This window comes from Cygnus atratus, chromosome 13 (assembly GCF_013377495.2).
Source record: "Cygnus atratus isolate AKBS03 ecotype Queensland, Australia chromosome 13, CAtr_DNAZoo_HiC_assembly, whole genome shotgun sequence".
In the NCBI taxonomy this organism is placed as follows: domain Eukaryota; kingdom Metazoa; phylum Chordata; class Aves; order Anseriformes; family Anatidae; genus Cygnus; species Cygnus atratus.
Genome location: NC_066374.1, coordinates 19,826,185 through 19,848,930, shown reverse-complemented (window position 1 = coordinate 19,848,930; position 22,746 = coordinate 19,826,185). Strand labels below are relative to the sequence as shown.

Here is a 22,746-nt window from a genome sequence, read left to right as displayed (position 1 = left end):
TAGCTGGTACCAGCGATGGATGTACGGAGCTGCCTAGGCAGAAAGTACTGAACAAAATAATTCGTATTATGATTTAGGATATAGGAATTAAAAGATAATTTCCTTTCCTCATTTGGAAAAAATAAATGCAGGAGGCATACTGTCATTTAGCGCAGTGCTCCCAGTCTCTTGCAAGTTTCTGACCAGCTTCTAAGCTGCACGGAGTATGAGCTGCCACGCTCTACCCAGCCCTTCCAGAGCAGGCAGGGTGTCCGGTCACCTGCGGGCTGAAAAGCTGTCCAGGTTCTGGGACAAGATTTTAGCCCCTCCAATCTCCTGGTCATGATTTGCTTATATTCAGCTAGCAGGCCCATTGACTGTACGAGGTCAGATGAAGTGGGCTGTGGATGTCAGGTGAGGTAGGGCTCTTCCATGGAGCTGGTTATGCGTTGGCTTGGCTGGGGGCAGGAAAAATAACTCTATGTGGGCCAAAGTATAATTGTTTCCCAAGTGCTTCATGCCAATTGCTGGCCATAACACTGGGCCTCTGAAGCTTTTGTCATTTGTATCCCATCGAGGAGAAAAAAGGGGACTTGGCCTTGTTTAGCTTCTGTTTAGCTTCACGGAAGATAGGCTAAGAAGAACTAGCAGATGCATCCAAAATGAATAGTTTCCTTCCATCAGGAAGAAGCGGCTCCCTGGGACAGACTTCTCCTTGTGCAGGTCTTTCTCAGGCATCTTGCAGTTCTTCCGAATCAGCACGTGGGAGATGGTTAAGGAACTGAGCAAGTAACAGTCATGGGGACTTAGTCACTAAATCCAGGAGTTAAATCAGTACAAATACCCTAAGGTCATCCGCCTCCAAGCTGCGGAGGTTGGGAGGGTGTCTTCCCTGTAATAGCTTATGCCTTTGAAAGCGCCTCAAGTCCAATTACAAAGAAGGCAGCTCCCAGTCATCTTAGGGCATTTTTGATGTCAACACTAAAGGAGGCTCATGGGACCCAGAAAGCAGGACTTGCCAGGTAAGTGAAAGAGGACTTCAGTTAAAACCTTTCTCTGTTTGTTGGATGAAAAGCTGTTTGTAGCAGATAGGTTTGTTCTCAGGTTGTTGTAACTCAGCCTGCACAGGTTTGTAATGTTTCCTGTAATAAGCAGGGTCTAACGTGAGGATTCCTAGCTGGGCCATAAAGATACTGGGATTTGCAGACGCTTGCATGCTTGTATTATTAGTGTGAAGTGAAATACAAAGTTTCCTTACGTTTTATTGGCTTGAGGGTCTTTCTGCCTGAACAAGCCAACCTCCCGTGAGCATGGGTGGCCAGGGGCCAGGGAAGGGATCGTTAGCAGAGGGGCCATACGTATGCCTTGAAAGGAATGTGGACTTCTTCCTGGTGCACAAATACACTGCCTAATAGTCTTTCTTCTTCCTGCTTCACATCAGGTATACTACATAAACTTCACAGATTTTGCCAGCTATGAGGTGGTGGTGGATGAAAAACCCTTTCTGCAATGCACTCGGAGTATTGAGACCGGCAAGACCAACTTCAATACCTGCTATACAGCTGGGGTCTGCCTCCTCAAAGCCAGGCAGAAGATTGCTGTGAAAATGGTCCATGCTGACATCTCCATCAACATGAGCAAGCACACAACTTTCTTTGGGGCTATACGCCTAGGAGATGCACCAGCATCCTAGATGAACTTGGCATATCCAAGGATACTCACAGAACTGCACAGTGCTGCTGTTCATAAGCGTATCAGTATTTCAGGGGGTTCTGTAATCCGGCCATAAAGAAAACTGATCCAGAGCTATTTATTCCTATATGTGAATGCAGGAAGCACAATGTCTTCTGTGACTCGCATGGAGACTTGGATCAAAAAGCTAGCCGAAAAAGCGTTGTGAGGAAGAAGGGCTGTTGTGTCTGCCTTGTCTCAGTATTTCAAGTATTACTGCACTGATATTCTGCTCTGTGATCTTCACATGAGGCTTGTTGAGAGTGATGTGGGTCTCTGCTTCTATGTTGCACTAGCAAGAGCATCCCAGGCAGTAGCAGGAGAAGATAGACGTCTGTCGAAATGGTCCTGTCTAGGCACTCCTGCTTCTGCCAGCTGACGAAAGCAAGAAATGGGGTTTCTGGTTTGCTGCCTTCTCGGTTCGCACTGGGATGGCAGCATGGTGCGAAGGGAGGTGAATAGGACAGAGTCAGTGGTGTTTACATTCATCCTCAGGAGTGTGAGAAAGGAAGGCGAAGAGCTTGAAAGCAGGCTGCAAAAGCAGTATGTCTGAGAGGAAGCTAAACACTTAATAGAGCAGGCTTAGCACAGAGAAAACTGCCTCTACATTCCAGAAATTGCAAAGTCCCAAAGATAAAGATGATCCCAGTTCCAGAGCCTCTGCTACTTTCAGCTCCTGCCATTACCCCAGAGGTGTACACTGCCCTAACGGGGGCTGCCTTAAAGTACTGCTGCTGTTACAGCAATTTGTGTTTTTGTTTTGTTTTTTTGGTTTGGTTTGTTGGTTTTTTTTGTTTGTTTTTTTTTTGGTCTTTTTAATTAATGTGTTGCAAACCAGAACACATTTCTACAGGCTTCACAGAGCCATGTAGAGCAGACAAAAGTACTTGTGAAAACACTCTGAAGAAGTTTGTCATGTTTAAGAATAAAATATTCAAACAGGAAAGGTTTTTTTTTTTTCTGTTTTAATAGCAACTGCCCTGCTCTTAGATGTGGTTTTTATCCTTCCTCCCCACACCCTTTTCCTTTTGGCACTCTTCTACCTAAAATGCTCTAATAAGTGGTGATGGAGTCTCTAGCAAAAATGTGTATTTAAGAAGTCTGGTCCAGCATGAAGTCACCACTTTTTCTTTTCTCTGAGCCCTGCTGAGTCTAGTCATAACTCGATTTCTGGTGACTAATAGGGTAGCTGGGACGCTATTGTTTCTTTTGGCTTCTTGAGCAACTCTCTCCCATTACCTCCCCTCAACTGGTGAGATCTAAAGCTATAAGATGTGCTTGAGCTGAGCGAGGGGCTGAGACGCTGGCTGCTCTTTGTGTCATGCCTTGGTTTGGGCTCGGTCGTGGCGTTTGTTCGGTTTTGCAACCGGGTTTCTTTTCAGGGCACGTTTCGTTAAGCAAAGAGGGCAGCAGAATTTCAGCCTATATGGCAAAGAGGAATAGCAGGATTGGGAGCGAGCCCCAGACCGATGCCTTGGGTGATATTAGCCCAGCTCTTGGCCAGCAGCGGTGGCTCAGCCGTGCTCACCTGCAGGGATGTAGGAGGAGCCAGCGTCCACCCGCGCCGCGCGGGTAGCGATCGGTGCGGCCGCCCTGGCTGGGGCATTCTTGGCTCCGTTGCTTTTCCCGATCCGTAGCGAGTGATCTCACTTGCCAACTATTGCAGTTATTGGGAGATAAATATTTCTTGGGGGCACCCAGCTTTGGCTTCGGCCTCGCTATTCACAGGAGGCGTGCAGTTTATAAAATAACTGCATGAGAAATTGCCTGCTATTTCTTTTTCAATATGTTCTCCTCCTTTCTAGCCTTAACATGTTGGACTAGCAAGAGCCTTAGGGGCACTTAACTAGTCTTTGTGGCTTATTTCCTTTAAAATGGATTAAGAAGGACATGTTCCTTTGACAAGAATGAATCAGGACAACTGTGTATAGTGAGAACATTAAGCAAATCATTAACAGAATTGCTTTAGAATACAGTCTGAACAGCAAGACTTTGGGGCAAGCATAAATAACGAAATGGCTCGGGAGAGCACGATGGATGTAGTTTGCATTCTTTGTCCCCCACTGGCAGGATCTGTGATTCGCTTCTGAGTATGGCTGCGAGCAGGAGGAGGCAAAGGGAGAATCCCCTGCTGCTGCGAAAAACCCCAGGCAGCGCTGCCAAGCTCCCCCTTGGCATGTGCCTGGGGCGGCGGGGAGGGGACAGGGGGAAGCGGTTCCTGCCTCGCTCCTTGCGAGCAGCAGAAGGTGTTAGGGGCTGCTTCTGGTCTTACACCACAGCCTGAGCACCACGACGTGGGCTCAGAGACCGGGGAATACCTGGCTTCGGGTGGCCTTCGTGCCAAGAGCCACCTTCACCTGCTGGTCTGAGCGATCAATGCGTCGCCGGCCCTGTGGCAGCCCTGGGGAGGGTTTTATACTTGAAACCCTTGGGCCGCCCAGCAACTGAGTTCTCGTTGATGAAGTATTGCAGTGCAGGTTGCCTAGGCTGTAGCATAGCTTCTTCTGTATGACACTTCTCTGCGCCACCGTCTTCGGTGCCTCTGCAGGTTTCCATAACCTGGAGCCAGAAAGGGCTGGAAGCAGCGCAAAAGAGCTTGAGGAGGATGCGTGTGGAAGAGTTTAACCACCTCCCGCAGGAACAGGGCCTTGCTCCAGTCTTTCCCTCTGGTGTCTTCTCATTCCGATGTGTGTCAGTCCCTAGGCTGGCTGAGAAGGAAGCACCTTGTGGACAGACCAACATCGGCGTGCTGGAGACGGTGGCGCAGCGCTCCGGTCCCCCCAGCAGTCACTGCTGTCTTCCCACGTGCCGCCCTTCCTCCCGGCGGCACTCGCTAGCTCGCTCTTACCTCCGTGCCTTAGCTCTGCTGCTCAGTGTTTGGCTGGACTCCACTTGCAGAAATGTAGCAAGCAGCTGATTGGTATTTAATTCATTCAAAACCCTTCTCCCCCCGCCAAGATCCTCTATGCAGAGACAATCCGTAGGGAAGCCAGCTCTGCTCTTGTAGTTCAGGGCACCTTTGGAAGGAAGGATTCTCTCCAGCAAACGCGTCAGGGCATGGCTCCCTGCCCACAAATACCTGTCTGTGCTTTCCTCCAGTGCCTTTCTCGCCCAGGTAAGCAGTTGTAGGCCTACTGCTGCCCCCTGCCAGCCCGTCAGGGGACTCGGCACCATCCTTCCAGCATTCGGTGCTCAGAAAAGGGCACCTGGGCTGCAGTTGGAAAGAGATGAGCAAACTACATTTGCTTGGTCCTTCTTTCATCTGGTGGGGCAGCCCCTTTTCTGGCAATCAGGGGGGCAGAGGGCCCTGTGAAGGCGCTCACTCTCGTGGCCCACTGACTTACTGCGTGCCTTCCATGAGCCCCCCCTTCACTGTCCCCAAAAGTCCCGGTGTGGCCATTTGGAGAAAGTGGAGGAGAGGCTGCATTTCCCGGTCTGAGGAGGTACGGGGCAGATGTTCACGTGGGAGTTGCTCCCAGGTGCGCATCTTCCGTGGCTCTGTGAAATCCGGGCGTGCTGCAAGCAGCACGATCCCTGGGGTGTCAGCTCAGAGCTCGGGAGCAAAAAGGCAGCTGGTCACAGCAAGCCCCCTCGCCCCCGCCTGCGAGCTGAGCCTCCTCTGGGCAGGCTGCTCGGGTTTGTTCCATTTCTCTGGCTCACAGGACCAGACACTGTCCCCCTGTCCAGGCGCAGCTGTGTTCAGTTGCTGCACCCATTTGCAAGCCCGATCCCCCCATGATGTCTGTGTTCATCACTTCCAGGTGTAAGAGGAAGCCTCTCCTCAACCTCCCCAGTAAAAACATAATGGGAGAGGAGTTGTGGGAAAAGATACACAACTCCGAGCCTGTTATTTGTCTGAGCTGCACAGAGATATACTGATGCTGTTTTGTGCTTCGACATCTTTATTCAAGACACTATCTGTATATAAAATATACATAATGTATATAAATTAGGATGTAAGTTTATGTAAATTGTCAATATTTTCTTTGCAAATAAAGCTTTTTCCTGATCTCTGGGTGTTCCTCAATGCTCAGCACTGGCAGGTGGTGGGTGCAGAGGAGCTCGTCCGAGGGGTGCTGCTGCCCTGGCTCGGGGATCACCCTCCGTGGGAGCAGGGCACCTAGAATGATGCCCCAAATGAGAGGCAGCACAAGGTGGAGGAGGAAACAAAAGGCGCTTTGTTCTGGTTTTGGGTTTGTGCCAGCATGGCTTAGGGGGCAGGTGGCCTTACAGCTCGGCTCCAGAGCATCCGCGCACCCCACTGCTGAGACCTCGGGTGCCGGGTTTTCTTCAGCACGGGGAGTTCACAGGTTCGGGACGTGAGTGCCCAGGGATTCTCTGCAGAAGTCCCTTGCTTCTGATCAGGGACTTTTGGCTGATTTCACCGCCGTGCCTGCTATGCGGACCCGAGCCCGGTGGCCGGGGCGAGGGCTGGGGTTCCCCGGGAGGTGCCGGTGCGCAGGGCAGCTCCCTGGGAGGTGCTGGCTGGGGGCCGGGGCCGCACAGGTTCGGCCAGAGGTCGGTGGCTGCTCCCACATCTGCACAGATGTGCTAGCCTCACATCGATCGCCTCCGGGAGCAATCGAGGGCTGTTCTCCTGCAGCTGCCTTTGGCCCGGGCTGCGGTGGAGCACATCCACCGTCAGGGCACCATCGGGGGAAGCTGGGCTGCTGCATCGTTAGGTGTAACCAGTTGCACAGATATGCAAAAAGGGAAAAATATTATTGTTGTTGTTATCATTTATTATTCTGCCAGGCACGTCTAGGAGCAGGAGCAACAGCTCTACTTCTGGAACAACAGCTAAGGCTGGGCAGCAGCCCGGACGCGTTCCTACAGGTGGAAGGAGATCGGCCGCCTGGAGCCAAAAAAAGCAGCAAAAGTCCGTTTTGCAGAACTCACCGTGAAGTCTGCTGTGAGGTGGCCCTGGCCACGGCCCTGTGTCCCCAGGGACTGTGTCACCACTAGGTGGCACAGGGACACGGAGATGTCACCACGAAAACACCTGTGTCCGTGGTGTGCGGCTCTGGGGACCCGGACACAACCTGGAGCTGCCACAGGAGGTGTCCCCATGTCTCCTGCGTGACCCAGACGCCCGTTTCCAGGCCTGGTGGGGATGCAGGGATGTAGCAGTGAGGAGCCCAGCCCTGCGCATCCCGCTGGGGACAAGGGAAGGGCTGACAGTGCCAGGGGCCGCGTTCACCCCTGGTCCCTCTCTGAGGGCTCTGCTTTGTGCTGGGCACCCCATGCCCTGGGGGCCGGGCGGTGAAAGCCGCAGCGGTTGGTTCCCAGGGCACACAAGTGCCATGGGGGAGCCCCGGCTGCGGGGCCGGGAGGAGAATTTGCTCCCCTGGGCACCAAGCTCCACTGCGGCCCTGGTGTCCCAGGGGGTCCCAGGGGTCCTGGTGGCTGCTGCTGGGGTCCGGGCACAGCCCAGCCCTGGCACAGGGCAGAGGAAACTGGAGAAGAGCCGGGGAACCCCTGCAGCAACCCTCTGCTTTCCCAGGTAGCAGCTTTCCTCCCTGGCACTTGATTTCCACGGCGGTTTCGGTCGATCACCTGAGCCCCTCCGCAGCCCTGCCTCCTCCCTGCTCCAGCGGTTTCTCTTTCCCTTCCTTGTGGCTTCGTGCACTGTTTTTCCCCTCTGTAGTCGTATGTCTCTCTTCTCCCACTTCCGTAGCTGCGAACACCCCCCGCGTTATCTCCTTCCCCCATCCCACGCTGAGGCTTATTTATAGCGAGCCCGGCTCGCCGGAGAGCACCGGCGGAGCGGGCAGGGCTGGCAGCGCCCGCAGCCCACCATGCTCCGGCTGGGAGCCCGGCTCGCCGGGCCACGATGCTTGCTGCTCTGCCTGCTCCCGGCCGTCCTCAGAGCCCAGCCTGGCTGGGAGGGGAGGCCCAAGCCCCTGCCGTGCCAGCAGGTAAGGCTGCTTCCGAGGGCTGTCGCAGCCCCAGCGCTCCCCGCCGGCTCTGAGCTGGGCCCGAGCACCCGTCCCGCTGTGCAGCGCAGGGAGGTTCCAAACGCAAATCCCCCCGTCCATCCTCATCCGGCCTCCATCTCCTTTTCCTTCCCTGTCTTCCCACCTTCGTCCTCCCCTCGGCTCTCCTGCCTTCGAGCCTCTTTGCCCGGGGCCCTTCCCAGCTGCTCCCCGTCCTGCTGTGCTGGTGGCACCTCGAGCAGGTCCCCCCCACTCCGCCAAGGCGATGCCCTGGGGTGCCCTTCGAGGGGGACCACTTTGGAGGGAGGGGAAGGTGCAGCCGCCAGGAGGGGACAGGGATGCTCTGGCACTGTCAGTGCTGCCCCTACCCTTTGCCCATGGTGCTTGCAGGGCTGCCTGGGAGGACAACCAGACACCAAGGCTTCTCCTTGCTCAGAAACAGCAGCAGGCAGAGGTTTTTCCTTCCCTTCTGCGCAGCTCAGCTGCGCTTGTCCCCGAGGGCTGAGGCTTGGGGTGTTGGTGATGACCTGCAGAAGCCATCTGATGCCTGCCGGCAGCCCGAGGGGTGTGGGCCACCGAAACGGTGCCGTCGGTGACACCAGCCTGCACCAGGGCAGGAGCAGGTGAGCCAGGCCACCGGCTCGGGTGCCACCCTGTGACAGGGCACTGCAAACCAGAAAACTGCACCATCCACAAACATAAAAGCAAAGGCTACGTCTCCCATCCCCTCTGACAGCCCTCGGGCCCTGCAGACAAGCTTCTTGTCTCCTGAGCAGCTTTCGGTGGCCTGGCCCCTTACCATCGCAGGGTAGGACATGGAACGGGGCTCATCTTCCCACCGCTCAGGCACGTGGAGAAGAGCAGATCCCCTGCCTGGAGGTGCCTTTGCACGTCCTGTCCCATGCTGATGGGTTTTCCTGCTTCTCCCTAGAGCCCCACGAAGGTGTCATGCAAGGGTGCTGGCCTGCACAGCTTTCCAGAGGAGCTTGGCCAAGGAGTGAAGTACCTCGAGCTCTCCAACAACTTCATCCGAAACCTGTCGGAGAGCCGCATGCGGGGGTTCGGGCAGCTCGAGCACCTGGACGTGTGCTTCAACCAGCTGGAGGCGGTGTCGGGAGCCGCCCTGGCTCAGCTCCCCCAGCTGCGCTCTCTCCTCCTGGGCTCCAACCGCCTGGACCGCAATTACCTCGCTAACGGGCGAGCCTTCGGCTTGCTCAGCAACATCGAGGTCCTGGACCTGTCGGCAAACAACCTGGAGAGCCACATGGCGGGCTGGTACCTCAGCAGCCTCAGCACGCTGAAGAAGCTGGACCTGTCCGGGAACAGGATGACGAGGCTGCCCGCGGGCATCTTCTGGAGCACGCCGGCGCTGAGCGAGCTCAACCTCAGCAACAACTACATCATGGAAATCGAGGAGGGAGCCTTTGGGGCTCTGGAGGAGCTGGAGGTGGTGAACCTGGCCTTCAATTCCCTCCACTGCATCTCCGGCTTCAGCCTCAGGCAGCTGCGAGTTTTAAACCTGAGCCACAACGCCCTGGAGCTCTTCGTCTCGGAGGACGGAGAGGAACCCTACCTGCTTCAGGTGCTCGACCTGAGCCACAACAGGCTCCTCTATTTCCCAGAGCTCCCCAAAGCGCATTACCTCACGCACTTAAACCTCTCCAACAACCTCATTGCCTCGCTGGCCCCGAGCTCACGCCACCCAGCAGCGTTCGCGCTGCACTACGACGAGCTGGCGAGGTTTAACGGGTCCTCCAGCACCACAGCTGGCCTCACCCGTGTGGCTGACTTGGATCTCAGCAATAACCAGCTGCAGCTGTTCCCATTTTCTTTCTTCCATGGCCTGAGCTCTCTGCACAACCTCAGCGTGGCCACGAATTGTCTCCAGGACGTAACGAGGGAGACGCTTACAGGTGGCACAGAAGGGGACAGCGTGGCCACCTCGCAGGAGAACGTGTCCCTCTCCGTGCGCTCTCTGGACCTCCACGACAACCTCATCCGCGCCTTGCCACGTTGGTTTTTTGATTTTCTGCCCCAGCTGGAAACGATCGACCTGGGCTCCAACAGCCTCCAGCCCTGTGAGAGCCGGGGAGGTGACCGTGGGGGGACGTCAGGAGGGGGCCCTCACGGGGCAGGACCCTGCACCGCCTTCTACAACGTCCCCCACCTGAAGCACCTCAGCCTCTACAGGAACAACATCACCCGGCTGCAGCCCTACGCCTTCAACCAGACCTCGCTGCTCTCCCTAGACCTGTCCGAGAACACGGGCTTGTCCCTGCCCAAGGCAGCCCTGGGGGGCCTGGAGCTCTCCCTGCAGGAGCTCTGGCTGCGGGGGAACCAGATGGGGGACGGCACGGCAGAGCTCCCCTGCCTGGGCGCGCTCAAAGCCTTGGACCTCTCGGGCAATCGCTTGAGCCTTTTGCCCGCGGGTCTTTTCTGCTCCTCGCTGGAAAGCCTGGACGTCCGCGACAACAACCTGCCGGCGCTGGCCAAGCTGGCCGTGGCGAGCTGGGCCCGCAGCCTGCGGGTGCTGTGGGTGGCCGGGAACCCCTTCAGCTGCTGCGGGCTGGGCTGGTTGGACACGCTGCGGGCGGCGCGCGTCCGCCTGCCCGACCTGGACCGGGCGCTCTGCGCCTACCGCCACCGCCGCGGCAACTTCTCGGCCCCGCTCAGCAGCCACCCCTGGTGGCCCTGCCCGCGTCCCAAAGGGGCGCTGGCGGCGCTGGTGGTGGTGCTGAGCATCCTGCTGTGCCTGGGCTACGGGGCGTGCTGCCTCCTGAGGAGGGGGCAGAAGCCGCCGGGGTGCGGGGCTCTGCGGGGCAGCAGGGTGGGCGGCTTCGTGCCCCATCCCAAAACGGAGAAGGCAGCCAAGGAGAGGCCAGCAGATGGTGACACTAAAGTGTAGGCCGGTGCTGGGAGCTGCAGCTATTGGTCAGAATGCTAATTATTATTAATATTATTATTAATATTATTTGGGGCACGCGTGTCCAGCATCTCGGGTGTTTTGCAGAGCAACGTCGGGGCTGAGCCCAGCGCTGGGCAGGCACCAGGAGGGTCTGGGTTCCTGCAGCCCCCTTGCTCTTGAGAAGGAAGGTGTCCCCATCAACGCTAGTTTGCGGAAGAAATTAAATAATTAATAATTAATTAATACTTAAATAAGTAGCCGCAGGGGGTGGTTCTGCCCTGCCCTCCACTGTTTTCAGCACTAAGGAGAAGAAAGCCCAGCCTGGGCTGCTTGTGTTGGTCTGTCCCTCCTGAAAGCCGCTGTGAAAAGGTGGTTGTCTGCGTAGCCTCGCGGCTCTCCCACCATCCGGGGGCTGGGGCCAGCTCTGGGAAAGGGAAAAGATCAGGGCGTGCCAAAACCTCTTGTGTTTCACATCTCTCTGGTTCCACCTTGAAAGTCCCCAGCCGGCCCAGCGCACGCCACCTCCTCGTCCACACACCTGTTGTGCTAGGGGATGTGAGAGCAAAAGGGCTTGGAATTCACTTAAAATCCCAATTACCTCTTTCCTTTTTTTTTTTTTTTTTCCTCTCAAGCTTATCATGGTTTTACTGTGAAACAAAGGGCATTTTTGCTGTTAAACGCACTCCTTCCCCAGGCTGCCTGCATCGCTGCTGGGACGCCGGGGCTGGTGCCCACGGGTGTTTGCTGGACCCGCTTCTGCACGCACCCGGCCCCTGCTCCCAGCTCCCTGCAGTCCCTCGGGGTCCTGGCTCATGCCAGCCGCCCTCTGCTCCCCGGGTGTTGCTTTTTGTCCCAGGGGTGCTCCTGGATGGAGCCCAAAACGCTGCTGCAGACTTCGAGGGGGTGTCCCTGGTACATTTGGTGCGTTCCTCATTTCAGCCACCTCCCGGGCTGTACTTTCTGTGTGTTTCACTGTGAGATGTTCTGCCTCCCGCCGGTGTCCTCCTCGCCCAAGGCTTGCTGCGTCGGCCGTGCCTCGCAGGGACACGGAGCTGGGGACATCTGTGTGATCTGCAGGGACACTGTGTGCAGTGCTGGGGTTGGTGTCAGGGCTTCCTGAGCGCTCCCGAGGACGGTCTGTCCCTGGGCTGCGCCCTGTCCCCATGGAGCGGCAGCAAAAAGACTCGTGGTGGAGGGTAAGAGGGGTGGAAGAGAGGTCTGGCCTAGCAAAGGGGCTGGAGAGGCTGCCAGGGCAGGGGGCAATGAGCCTTAACAAAGGAAAAGAAAGCCTGGAGAAGCTTTTTCTTGATTCAAAACGAGGTTAAGAAATCTGTAGAATTTGGAGGTTTGAGCAAATAAATGATTATGTCAAAATGTCCTGGGTTTGTGCCAAGCTGTAAGGGTATAAATCTGAGTCTGAAAAAAGAGCAGTGGTGGTTAAAATCTTCTGACCGTTTACAAATTTTCTAGAGAATTAGTTGAGAAATCCAGCAAAACTAATTCTTTCCAGTGGAAAGCTTTCACATTTCACTGAATCAGTCTGTTTTCAAAGAAAAATAGATTTTATCAGGAATTCCCAACTAGCTGTTCTGCTAACTCATGTGGAAATTACCTTGCCTGCAACCGGCCTGAGTTAGAGCACGGTTTTGTGTTTTCCCTTTTTCTCCGTGGAGACAGGAGCTCGAGCTGCTGCAGGAGCTGAGGGAGGTGCTGGCGGGGCGCCCCTCGTGCTCCTCGCCGGACGGAGCGTGGCGGAGCCCAAATCTCCCCGGCTCCGCTCTGAGCTAACGCTCGGTGAGGTTACACCTTCGGGGTGCTGCGAGGTGTGGAACAGCCGCAGCCCTAAATGCTGCGGTGTCCCTCTCCCCTGCTCCGTGTTTCACCCACCAGACGAGCCCACGTGAGTGCACACCGCCGCCGAAGGTATCCCTTTTATTGAATTTTTGCTGATATTCCTGTGCTCCCAAAGGCAGCTGCTCTGACGAAGCACCGTCCTGGCACTGCAGCCGGGCTCCCCGTGGCAGGGTGGGTTTTGATGTGTCTCTGCCCACTGCGGTGTGAGCTCTGCGCCTTCGGGATGGGACAGGAGGCTGGTGGCAGCTTCCCCGTCCCAGCGGCCGGCCCTGGCTGCATTTCCTCCGGGACACCAGCCCGGGCGTCCCTCCCTTTCGCAGGACTTTGCCACCACTGCTTTCCATTATCGCTCGCTACCACAGCCCCTTCTGCGTGACTCAACAAAACTCCCGTCAGCTATTTCCATCCCGGTTGGCGAGGTCGGGCGTGTTATTCATGACACTTTCTTCCTCTCTGGTGGGGCTCCGGCCGGACGGGGACCTGCCGCTGAACCTCCGGCACGCAGCCTCCCAGCCCGCAGACGCTGGCAGGGAACGGGCTGGGAAAGCAGCTCCCAAACCCTGCGGCAGCTTCGCTCGTCCCTGCCGTCCCGGGCTTGCAGGCAGATGTTCTGCAGCTGGGTGCCCCCACCCCGCGGTCCTGGGGCCCTGGGGACAGGGCGTGCTACACAGCCGGCCCCAGCAGCACGGAAATGTCCCCAGGTGCCCCGTTCCCCTCGAGCGTGAGCCATCCCAGCTGGAAGGCGCTGCTGGTTCAGGCAGAGCACCCTCTGGGCGAGGAGGGGAAGCGGGCAGGCAGCGTCACCGTGTTCCTGGGGGGGGGGGCTCAGCTGATGGGAGCAGCTCCTGGCAGGTCGCAGCCGCCCACGGACCGCTTCTGAGTATCCATCCCGTGCTGAGGTCACCGACTGAGTGCGTCGGAAAGAGGAAGGGGGGCGGTTTCCCTGCGGGAAAGCAGCGCCCCGCAGCAGGACGGTCACCTGCTGCCACCGTGGCCACCACCAGTGCCACCAGCCCGGGCAGATCCAGGTCCTGTCCACACCTCTGGGACACGGTGGGAGGTGGCCGGGACACACGGAGTGAGGCTGGATGTCGGCACCGCACGGCGGCGTGCCACCACCCCCTGCGTCACCGCAGCCCGGCGCTGTCACAGCCTCCCAGACAAGGGGATGTGGTTCCCCCACGGTGGGTAGATGAGCGTGGGGTGCAGAGGGCACAGTCGTCTCCAGGGGCTTGAGAGGAAGACCTGGCGGGAGGGGAGCTCGTGGAAGGTCCTCAGATGAAGCTGCCTCTTCTAAGCCTGGAGCTGCAAGTGACCGCAGGCTGGGATGATACACGGTGAGGGATCTCCACGTGCTTGCTCAGTTCACAAACCATTCGCTGTCATTTGCTTTGGCCCCAACCAGAGCCCTGACGGTGGGCCACGTGGACCTTTGGACATCCAGGGCAACCAGCTCCATCTTCCTCCGCTACTCCCCTCCTTGGCCTCTCTGTGGGTACTGAGCAGCTGGGTGGGACAGGGACATGCCTGCAAGACCTCCTGCAAGACCACATGCAGCTCCCACGACAGCCAGAGCTGAGCAGTGACAGTTTTCCCTACCCTGGTGCCTGTGAACCAGACCTTTGGGCTTGGGCTCCGAGCTCTGAGCCCTGCCCAGCAGCAGGTTCTCTCCTTGCCCTCCCGTGAGCTCCTCCTTGCGCCTCCCCAGGGGAACACGAGCCAGAAGGGCAGGGACTGGTGGGGCCACGCTTCCCGGGTGCCCTCCCTGCTCCTCTGCACTCTGAGCCACAGCGCGGGCAGAGAGACCCGGCTGGTCACCACTTCACTTTCCATCCCAGGAGATGCAGGAGGGAAGCCTTTCGCTGGGCTGGGAACCCCCTTCCTCAGCCTCCTGCTGCCGCGAGGCAGCCCGACGTGGAAGTGGAAGGGGTATTTTTAGTACTTGCCCTGCGCTTGCTTCAAGGATGGAGCTAAGAGGAACTGACATCAAACAAAGCATTGAATTTCCTTTAAAAGGAAGCCTTTTTTTTCCTACTGCTCAGTCATCACAAAACTTTTCTGTGAAGAGGGATTGGTGAAAAAAAATCACCTTTTGTAGGAGGCAGACGGAGATTGGCATCAGAAGCCTCCGGACGCCGTTCCCTGTGCTGGCACCGGCTTCTCGCGAACTCGTCTGTGTCCCGTGGTGACCTTGCATCCAAAAATACACCCAAGGAAGCAACGTTCCCCCGGAGACCAAAGCTAACGCTCGGCAGAGCCTCTCCTGCTTCTCAGGAGACGTGAGAAGCGCTTTGTCAGCCAGGAACGGGGACCTTGCCCCGGCCCCACAGCCCGATGTAAGGGGTGCTGGGCGGCAGGAGCCTTGGCACGGGGTGCTGGGGACCAGTGGTGCCGTCCTGCCTGCCACCCGGCCCCGGCACCTACTGGGGAGCTGTACACTGCCCCAGCACGAGGCAGGCTGTTAGAGAGCCCCCAGATCCCAGCGAAAGGCACCGTCCATGCCTCGAGGGGTCTGCCTGGAAGCCATACAGCTACCAGGGGAGCAAAGCGCCCCGCTGCCGGGGGGCCTTGGCAGTGCCACGAGCACGGTGGAGGAGCACCGTGACGGCAGGGACTCAGATTTGGGGGGAGATGGTGGCCCTTAAGAGCAAACCCGCTGGCCAGAAGGTGGCAACATGTCCTCTCCCGTCTGGGCCTGGCACTAAGCACGCCCACAGAAGAGGTCTGCCTTGGTTGGGAAGCTCTGCCCCCGCTCAGACCCAGCTTGGCTTGAACAGCGCTGCGGTGTCACGCAGCCCCAGGTCAATACTACCAAGATTTGGGGTGCAAAGCCCTGGGGTCCTGGAGGACACCACGCTGAACGTGAGGCAGCAATGCGCCCTCGCAGTAAAGCAGGCTCGTGCTACCCCGGGCTGCATTAGGTAACAACCAGGCGCCTACAGAGCCCAGAAGCCTCCCCACCACCACCACCAGCACAGGGGACTCGCACTTTGCCCACCTTTGTGCACCACTCAGCAGAGATTAGGGCACCGCTGACCTTCCTGACCCTCTCGTCTGAAGTCCCCGTCACGACATACAGTGAGGAGCCCCCAGCAGCAGCTGCCTTAGTCACGATATGGGGGCTTCAGAGCACCGACCTGCTCAGCGGCTCTGCCTGGCGGGCTGGGGGCTGGCGCTGCCACCAAGGAGCCCAGGGCAGAGCGACCGCAACTGGGTGGGACTGGGAGCCACTGGAGCGTGGCAGCAGGGTTGTCTCTGCTTGGCAATTCCTGCCCTGCGTGTGCCTGGTGAAACGCTGACCTCCCTCTGCAGGCTGCGCACATGATGCACGGAAAAGCACCCGAGCACCTCCCAGCCCCGACAAGAGCAGCTTTTCCTGGTCAAAAAATTCCTCATTCCTCCAGAAGCTGCTCAGATTTCCCCGCGATGTCCCCCTCCGGGCGCAAGGCATTTCCCCATTCCCCAGGGCTAAGAAAGGGAACTTACAGAGGAAAACATTTCACAAGATCAGAATCTTTGGGGCTGGAGCGAAAGGCCCGTATGGGCCAGCAGGAGGGAGAAGTGGGGACACCACAGCTGATTCTGGCCAAGGTAGGAGAAGGATCTGCAAAAGCCACGCTGGGAAGGTGGGATGTCAAAAAATATCAGGGACTTCCAGAGCACAGAGCGAGCCGCAGCACCGAGCTGGTGGCCACAGCCGTGGAGCTGCTGCCCCGTCCCACGCAGCACCGGCATCTGGCCCAGCACCGGGTGCTGCTTCGTAGGACTTATTTTTTCAGCCAGGAGCAGGGAGGTTAACGGGATCAGAACCAGCTGATGCCAGGGAGCCATAACACAGCGTCTCTTTCTTTTCCCTCTTTTAGCTCAGCCCCTCGTACCTCTGCTTGGGATTTGGGAGCGACCTCAGCCCTTTCCTAGGCGGACCGTTCCGCATGGGCCACTGCCCAGGCACAATGCACCTTGGCCTTTTCATCGCAGGAGAGTGGTTCGGGAAGGTCACCAGTTCAGGCTGCGTGGCCCGGCTCTGCTTCGCATGACAGCAAGTCAAAGGGAGGTCACGGGGGGATGCTAACCAGGCGCCCAGCGAAGCCCTGCGGAGGGAAAGCACCTTCCTGCTAGAAGGGAAGTTGCACAGCGAGGGAGAAAGTGAAATCCCAAAGTAGAAGTCCTAGACAGAGCAGCTCCTGCCCGAGGAGGCCTTGCTTTCCCTGCTGCATCGCTTCTGCCGGCTGGGATCAAGTCCTGGCAGCGGCATGGGCACTTCTGCAGCTGAGACCCGTGCACAGGCAGCCCGCAGCATCAGACCTAAGCTGGGTTTCCTGGCCCAGCCGGCTGGAGAAGCAGGTTGTGCTGTGCTCAGCAGCCTGCTGAGGAGTTAGCAGCACAGGTCAAGGCGTTGGTGCTGGTCTGGAAAGCCCAGTGACAGTCAAAGTCCTTCGGTCTCCTGCCCCCATGCTCTTCGGGGTGCTGAAGGCAGCAGAAAGCCCCATGCCAGTTACAGACCGGGCTCTGACACGCTAAGGACAGCCCCAAGCCAACTTAAATCCTCCTCTCACCGTGTTTCCTACTGGGTGCCTTTAGTTTTGGGGCTGTCTCAAGCCTCTCTGTGCAGGGTGTGCAGCAGCATGCGGAGCAGGGAGATGCTGCTCCGCAGCCCGTCACCTTCCTGCAGTGGTGCTTTAACCAGGTTACAGGGAATGTGCTCGCAGGCTGCACACGGGGAGCCTTCCCCGCGTCCCCTGCTGCTCGCCCTCGCTGTCAGCAGCCTGGCCCTCACAGTTATGAAACCCCGCAGCAGCTGCTGGTGCCCTGACGGAGACAATAGGTCAGGAGCGTGGTTTGTCTGCAAGCAAAGCGGCTGCAGCCGAGCAGTCGGTGTCTAGGGGCAGGATTTCCCCACATGCGATTAGCTCCAGTGCTGGCACAGCGCTGGGCTCGGGGTCACTGGGGTCCCAGAGGCAGGAGAGCCCTTCGTGCCTCCCTTGCTCTCCATGGGGTGCCCACGCCCCGCGCAGCTTTCCCTCTGCCGTCCCCAGGGGCTGGGGCCGCTCCGGGCCCCTGAGACCAGCGTCCGTGCCCTTGACTGACACACACACATCTGGAGTCCTGCTTGCTATTGAGTCCTCCCTGTCATCGTGGGGCTGTGGGGACAGAGGGGGCACGCAGCTGAGACTTTCACTCTCTCTGGGTCCAGGAAAATGGATTTTTTTTTAAAGCTCTGAGCAAAGAAAATAAGGAGAAAAGAAAAAAAAAAAAAGAGAGAGAGAAATTAAGATCAGCCCTTGCCAACCCCTTTTGTCCCTTACTACTGTCATCCCTTTCTGATTCGTGCCAGCCTACATCCCCTGCCAGCATCTCCTGCTTGCAAGGACAAGTTTTTATCTGCTGAGCAAAGAAACACCTATTTGCTTTGCAATCCAATGGCTCTCCGGGAGATGCCAAAGGTGATATCCGCTCACCCCAGGAGAGCAGCGTGTCTGCGGTGCCGGGGCCTCCCCATTGCCTCGCTGGGCTGAGAAGTGGTCTGTGGCCGGGGAGCGCTCAGGGGAGCACAGGGGGGACAGGGCAGAGCCCAGGCACCCTCTGCCACCACATTGCATGGAGCTGCTCGGTGCTGCCGTGGCTTTTTCCCCAAGGAGATGCCACTTTGGGGACAACCGCACCGATAGCGGGGGTACCTAAACAGCGAGCCCCCGCTCCAGGCTGCGCTCACCGGGGTCCCCAGGCACCCAGGCTGGGGGACAGGGGCTGGGGCGGCCGCCCCGTCCTCCCCAAGGGCTGCGAGCTGTGAATGGCACCGAAACCGCCTTTGTTCCCCTCCCCGGGGGGCAGGACGGCAGCGCCCGCCGGTATAAAGGGGGCGGGCGGCCCTGGTCCCAGCTTGTCCTGGTCCTGCGGTCCTGTCCCCAGCCATGGGCCACCCCGCTGTGCCCACCGCCATCCTGCTCTGCCAGCTGGGGCTCGCCGCGGCCATCCAGTGGCTGTGAGTAACGGGGTGCAAGGGGGGAGGAAGGGGAAAGAGGGACAGGGGGGCTCCCCCGGGGGTCCCCTGCAGCAGGACCCCTCAGGTCTGCCCCCTGTCACCCCCTCCCCAGGTCCCCATTTGCTCGTCACCTGCGGTCCCCATCCCCTCACCCCCACCCCGGTGCCCACGGTCCCCTCTCCCCTCTCCTCTCCCAACAGGGGGCTGGCGGAGAGCGGCAGCAGGGTGGCCTGGGACGAAAGCCACCACTGCCGGCTGCTGGCTGGGATGGTGCCCGACCAGTTCCAGATGTGCCGGAGGAACCTGGAGGTGATGCACAGCGTCGTCCAGGCTGCCGCCGAGACCGTGAGCGCCTGCCAGAGGACCTTCGCAGGCATGAGGTGGAACTGCTCCTCCATCCAGCGCGCCCCCAGCTTTGGTCCTGACCTGCTGAAAGGTAAAGGGGGCTTCCCCTCGGGTACTCACCTCCTCCTCCTGCTCCATGCAGCTTCCCAGGCCGTGCGTCAGGCAGTGCTTTAACGCACAGCACTGCAGGGCAGCTGATGGGCATCAGTTTTGCTTTAGGTGCACACTTTGGAGAAAACTTGCTGCCATCACTCCGGTGTTAATCCCGTGCCACTTAGACCAGCAGGAGATCGCAGAGCGACTTCCACTCAAATGAAAACAGTTGCTGGAGGCTCCAAACAAAGGGGGAGAACAGGCTGTATACTGAGAGCAGAATATAACAGCCGCACAGGCTAAAAATACAGCCCAAAAAGGGCGTCAGGTCGTAGTTTTATCCCGTTGCAAGAAACAAGCCTCCTTCCGCTGTGAGACGTGAGATTCCCGTCTCTCCCCAGGGACCAGGGAGTCCGCCTTCGTCCACGCCCTGGCTGCGGCCGCCGTCGCCCACTCCATCGCCCAAGCCTGCGCCTCGGGGTCGCTGCCCCTCTGCTCCTGCGGCTCTGCCCCCTCCGAGGTGCCGGGCCCCGACTTCCGATGGGGCGGCTGCGGGGACAACCTGCGCTACGGCCTCCAGCTCGGCGCCGCGTTTGCTGACAGCCCCTCGAAATCCAGCAGGCCGGGAAGGCAGGCCCTCAGGGCCGCGAATCTGCATAACAACGCGGTGGGCAGGCAGGTGGGTATGGGCCTGGCCCCCTGCAGCCTGCCGCAGGGGTGCCTAAGGTAAGGGGGGAGACCCCAGGCAGGCTGGGGGGGTGCTGTCCTTAGGGTGAGGAGGCAACTACGGGGTTAAAATGGAGTTAGATGTGTTTGCAGAGACTTTCCCCCTTACCCCCCCCCCCCCCAAAAAAAATAAAAATAATGCTGCCAGCCCACCACAAGCCCCTGCAGACCCTTCCCAAGGGTTACATGATTATCACAAGGGAACAAAGCAGCACCCCTCGATCGCCCCTTTATATTCATGAAAAGAAGGCACTCCGCTGTCCTAGCAGCAGCGTTTTCTTCCACCTCTAAACAAGAGAGGGGAACTCTCTCGGGTGGCAGGAGGCAGCTGAGCTCTTTCAGCTCTTGAAACTTCCCGTGGGTGCTCGTGCAGATCAGTCGGCGGGGTGGGCACCAGCAGCAGGCAATATGTTCATCTCTTTTCCAACCTCCGCAGGTGCTGGGTGACTCCTTGGATACCAAGTGCAAATGCCACGGTGTTTCAGGCTCCTGTTCGGTTAAGACCTGTTGGAAGGGGCTGCCAGGCCTGGGCGAAATCGCTTCTGAGCTCAAGTCCAAGTACCTGGCAGCCGTCAGGGTGACCCACCGGCTCATCGGGCCCAGGAAGCAGCTGGTACCCAAAGAAACAGACGTCAGGCTGCTGAAAGAGACGGATCTGGTTTACCTCATCAACTCCCCTGACTACTGCGTGCCCAATGTCCACCTGGGGTCTCAGGGGACGCAGGACAGGTAAGAAACTGCTGCGGATGTGCTCTATCAGCCTCCCAGGCAGAGAGCTTCCATCAGCCACGTGGAACCAGGAGTGCTCGGTGGTAGTCAGTGCGATCCCTCAGCAGCGTGGTGGAAGAGGGTGTGAGGAAGGTTTGTGCAGCCCCGAGCGCTGCTTGCATCGGCTGTAGGAAGCCCTGCCACCCCCGTACCTCTACGGGCAGGCTCTGTGAGCAAACCTGCGGGGGCCGGGGCAGCACCCTGGGGGTGGGCAGGCACGGTCCCGACCCCTCACCTCCGTCTCCTGCGCCCTCCTCTCGGCAGGCAGTGCAACAAGAGCTCCGTGGGCAGCGAGGGCTGCGACCTGATGTGCTGCGGCCGCGGCTACAACGCCTACACGGAGGAGGTGGTGGAGAGGTGTCACTGCAAGTACCACTGGTGCTGCTACGTGGTGTGCAAGAGGTGCCGGCGGCTGGTGGAGAGATACGTCTGCAAATAGCGCCCGAGGCGTCGCGGCACATGGGAGGGCTCCTGCGGGTGTCCCCCGGGGCGCAGCTGGAGACTGGGCGCCAACCGCAAGGGATGCGCCGAGTTCGGCAAGGAGGGGACTGTGCTGGGAGCCTGGACTCCAGCATTGCCTTGGAAGACCCCAAACTGAGCGATGATGGGAAGCCAAAACCCCGAGACCGACCTCTGCCCCATCTGCCCAGAGCAAGACAAAGGGCTGCCCTCCTGCGGCCCATCGGGAGCATCCAGCGCTCCGTCTCCAGCTGGGGACCGTCCATTTATCACTTTGCACGCACAGGCCCTTTTCTCCAGGGGTGAATGGGGACCCTGGGCTGCCATTGTCTTTTTGCGGGAGGTTTTTGACAGTGGCCTGAAAGCCGGGAGTGATGGATGGGCAGGGGGTAGCGAGCTGCCCATCGGGAGGAGGCTGCAGGGGAGGAAAACTGCTTAGGGTGAGGGGGTCACGGGCAGCTCCTCTGGCAGCAGGTTTCTGCTGTGGGTTTACCCAACACCGTTGAATGTTCCTCCTCGTGGGCAAATACTGCTCCGGTGCCCTCTGCAGCATCTGAAATGACACGACTCGGACGCAGGCAGAACCAGGTATGGCTCCAGGAGCCAGAGCTCATCACTCCCCTCCAGGACCTGCTGCTCTCGCAGTGCGGAGACTCCGTCTGTGCCTGATGACAGCACACACGTCGATGGGCAGCAGCTTCCCAGGTCGGGCAGCGTGGCAGAACTGCACCTACCAGCCATGCATTCACAGGGCACCTATGGCAGCACTGCACCTTCTGCCCTCTGGACTTGCGTCGGAGGTGGAAGCCCATTCAGCACACAGTGTACTCACTGCTCCTCCTTCCTGCCCCTTCTTTCCCACCTCTAAGGGCTTCAGCCCACTCCTCCAACCCCTTTGATACCAGGCGAGCTGGCACTGGCCTAGAGAGAGGACAGGGCTCCAGGGCCCCAGCGACATAAGAATGAACCTTTCGTCTCCATACTTAATGTAAGTGGAATTCTGGTGTGTGCTTTTTAAATAAACGTATCGTACCGTACCTCTCTGCGACAGACCTCTGCGTTTCCTAAGACAACCTCCCTCCACCTCCTTGGCATTCACAGAGAAAATGAGGCTGGAAGGAGATCCTAAAGCACAAAGCCTAAAAGTTCTGGTAGCTGGAAACTGAGGCAGTGGAGGCTTATTTTCTGATCCTAGTGCATGTGGGGCGGACTAAACGAGTGTGCATCACAGATGGGGTCCTGATCTGCCTCTTACTTCCCTCTGTTCCCTCGACTGCTTTTAGTACAGGGGTTGGCCAAGTGCTCGCGTGGAATAAGAGTTTCCAGTTCATGCAGCCTTTGGAGAGAGGGGACGAGCCTAAATGCACATGTGCTGAGGAGAGCCTACAGCGTGAGGAGCACAGGTAAATGTGACTGAAGTCCCAGGACGGTTTCCTGCAGCTCCCACCATGACCTAGAGCCTCGGCCAGCTTTGCGTGCGCCTTGTGTTACTTGTGGTTTGTATTGAGTGGAGTTGGCTGTGCTCAGCCCCGAGTCCAGCTGTACGATTACTCATTTCCATATTCACTCAATCATTTTTAACAGCCTCTGCTGGGTCACAGAATCAATTCATAAGCTTTTATTGTAAACCATCCCCTCCATTTAATGTGCTCCAGGTTTCCGTATTAACAATGAGTAATAGCTGGGAGTCCAAGGTGGCTTGAGACGAGCCTGGGAGCTGGAAGCTGAAATGCTCAGGGGTGAAGCCTATGCTCACATAGCTAACTAAGTGAGTTAACTACCATTATCAGTTGTTAATGTGCCGTTGACTTGATCTGGCTGCTGACATGCAGCCTTCCCAGAGTGACAGTAAGGCCACAGCTGCGAGGCTTCCGCCACAGCTGCGCAAGGCCAAGAAGCTATCTCCAGATTTTCTTTTAAAATGCAATTAGGAGTTAGTCACCAGCATTCCTCGGAAAAGGGATGCT

At 58.1% G+C, this 22,746-nt stretch overlaps 3 protein-coding genes across 3 annotated transcripts in view; all 3 read left to right on the top strand.

Moving 5' to 3' along the window:
* EDA (ectodysplasin A) overlaps positions 1–2,600 on the top strand; it is a 73,192-nt gene extending 70,592 nt beyond the window's left edge. Inside the window, exon 8 of the mRNA XM_035541620.2 lies at positions 1,421–2,600. Within this exon, the coding sequence (XP_035397513.1) occupies positions 1,421–1,672 (252 nt within the window). The 3' untranslated portion in view covers positions 1,673–2,600. The remainder of the gene's footprint in view (positions 1–1,420) is intronic.
* A 4,908-nt stretch (positions 2,601–7,508) lies between these two features.
* On the top strand, positions 7,509–10,551 carry LOC118245411 (transforming growth factor beta activator LRRC32-like). The gene is made up of 2 exons (XM_035541604.1): positions 7,509–7,628; positions 8,578–10,551. Exons 1-2 carry the CDS (start codon positions 7,509–7,511, stop codon positions 10,549–10,551), a joined length of 2,094 nt encoding a protein of 697 aa, XP_035397497.1.
* Positions 10,552–18,317: 7,766 nt separating this feature from the next.
* Positions 18,318–20,759, top strand: LOC118245337 (protein Wnt-11b-like). Its single transcript, XM_035541425.1, has 5 exons — positions 18,318–18,388; positions 18,589–18,824; positions 19,228–19,505; positions 19,989–20,281; positions 20,585–20,759. The coding sequence occupies exons 1-5, from the start codon at positions 18,318–18,320 to the stop codon at positions 20,757–20,759; spliced, it is 1,053 nt and encodes a 350-aa protein (XP_035397318.1).
* Positions 20,760–22,746: the final 1,987 nt, after the last annotated feature.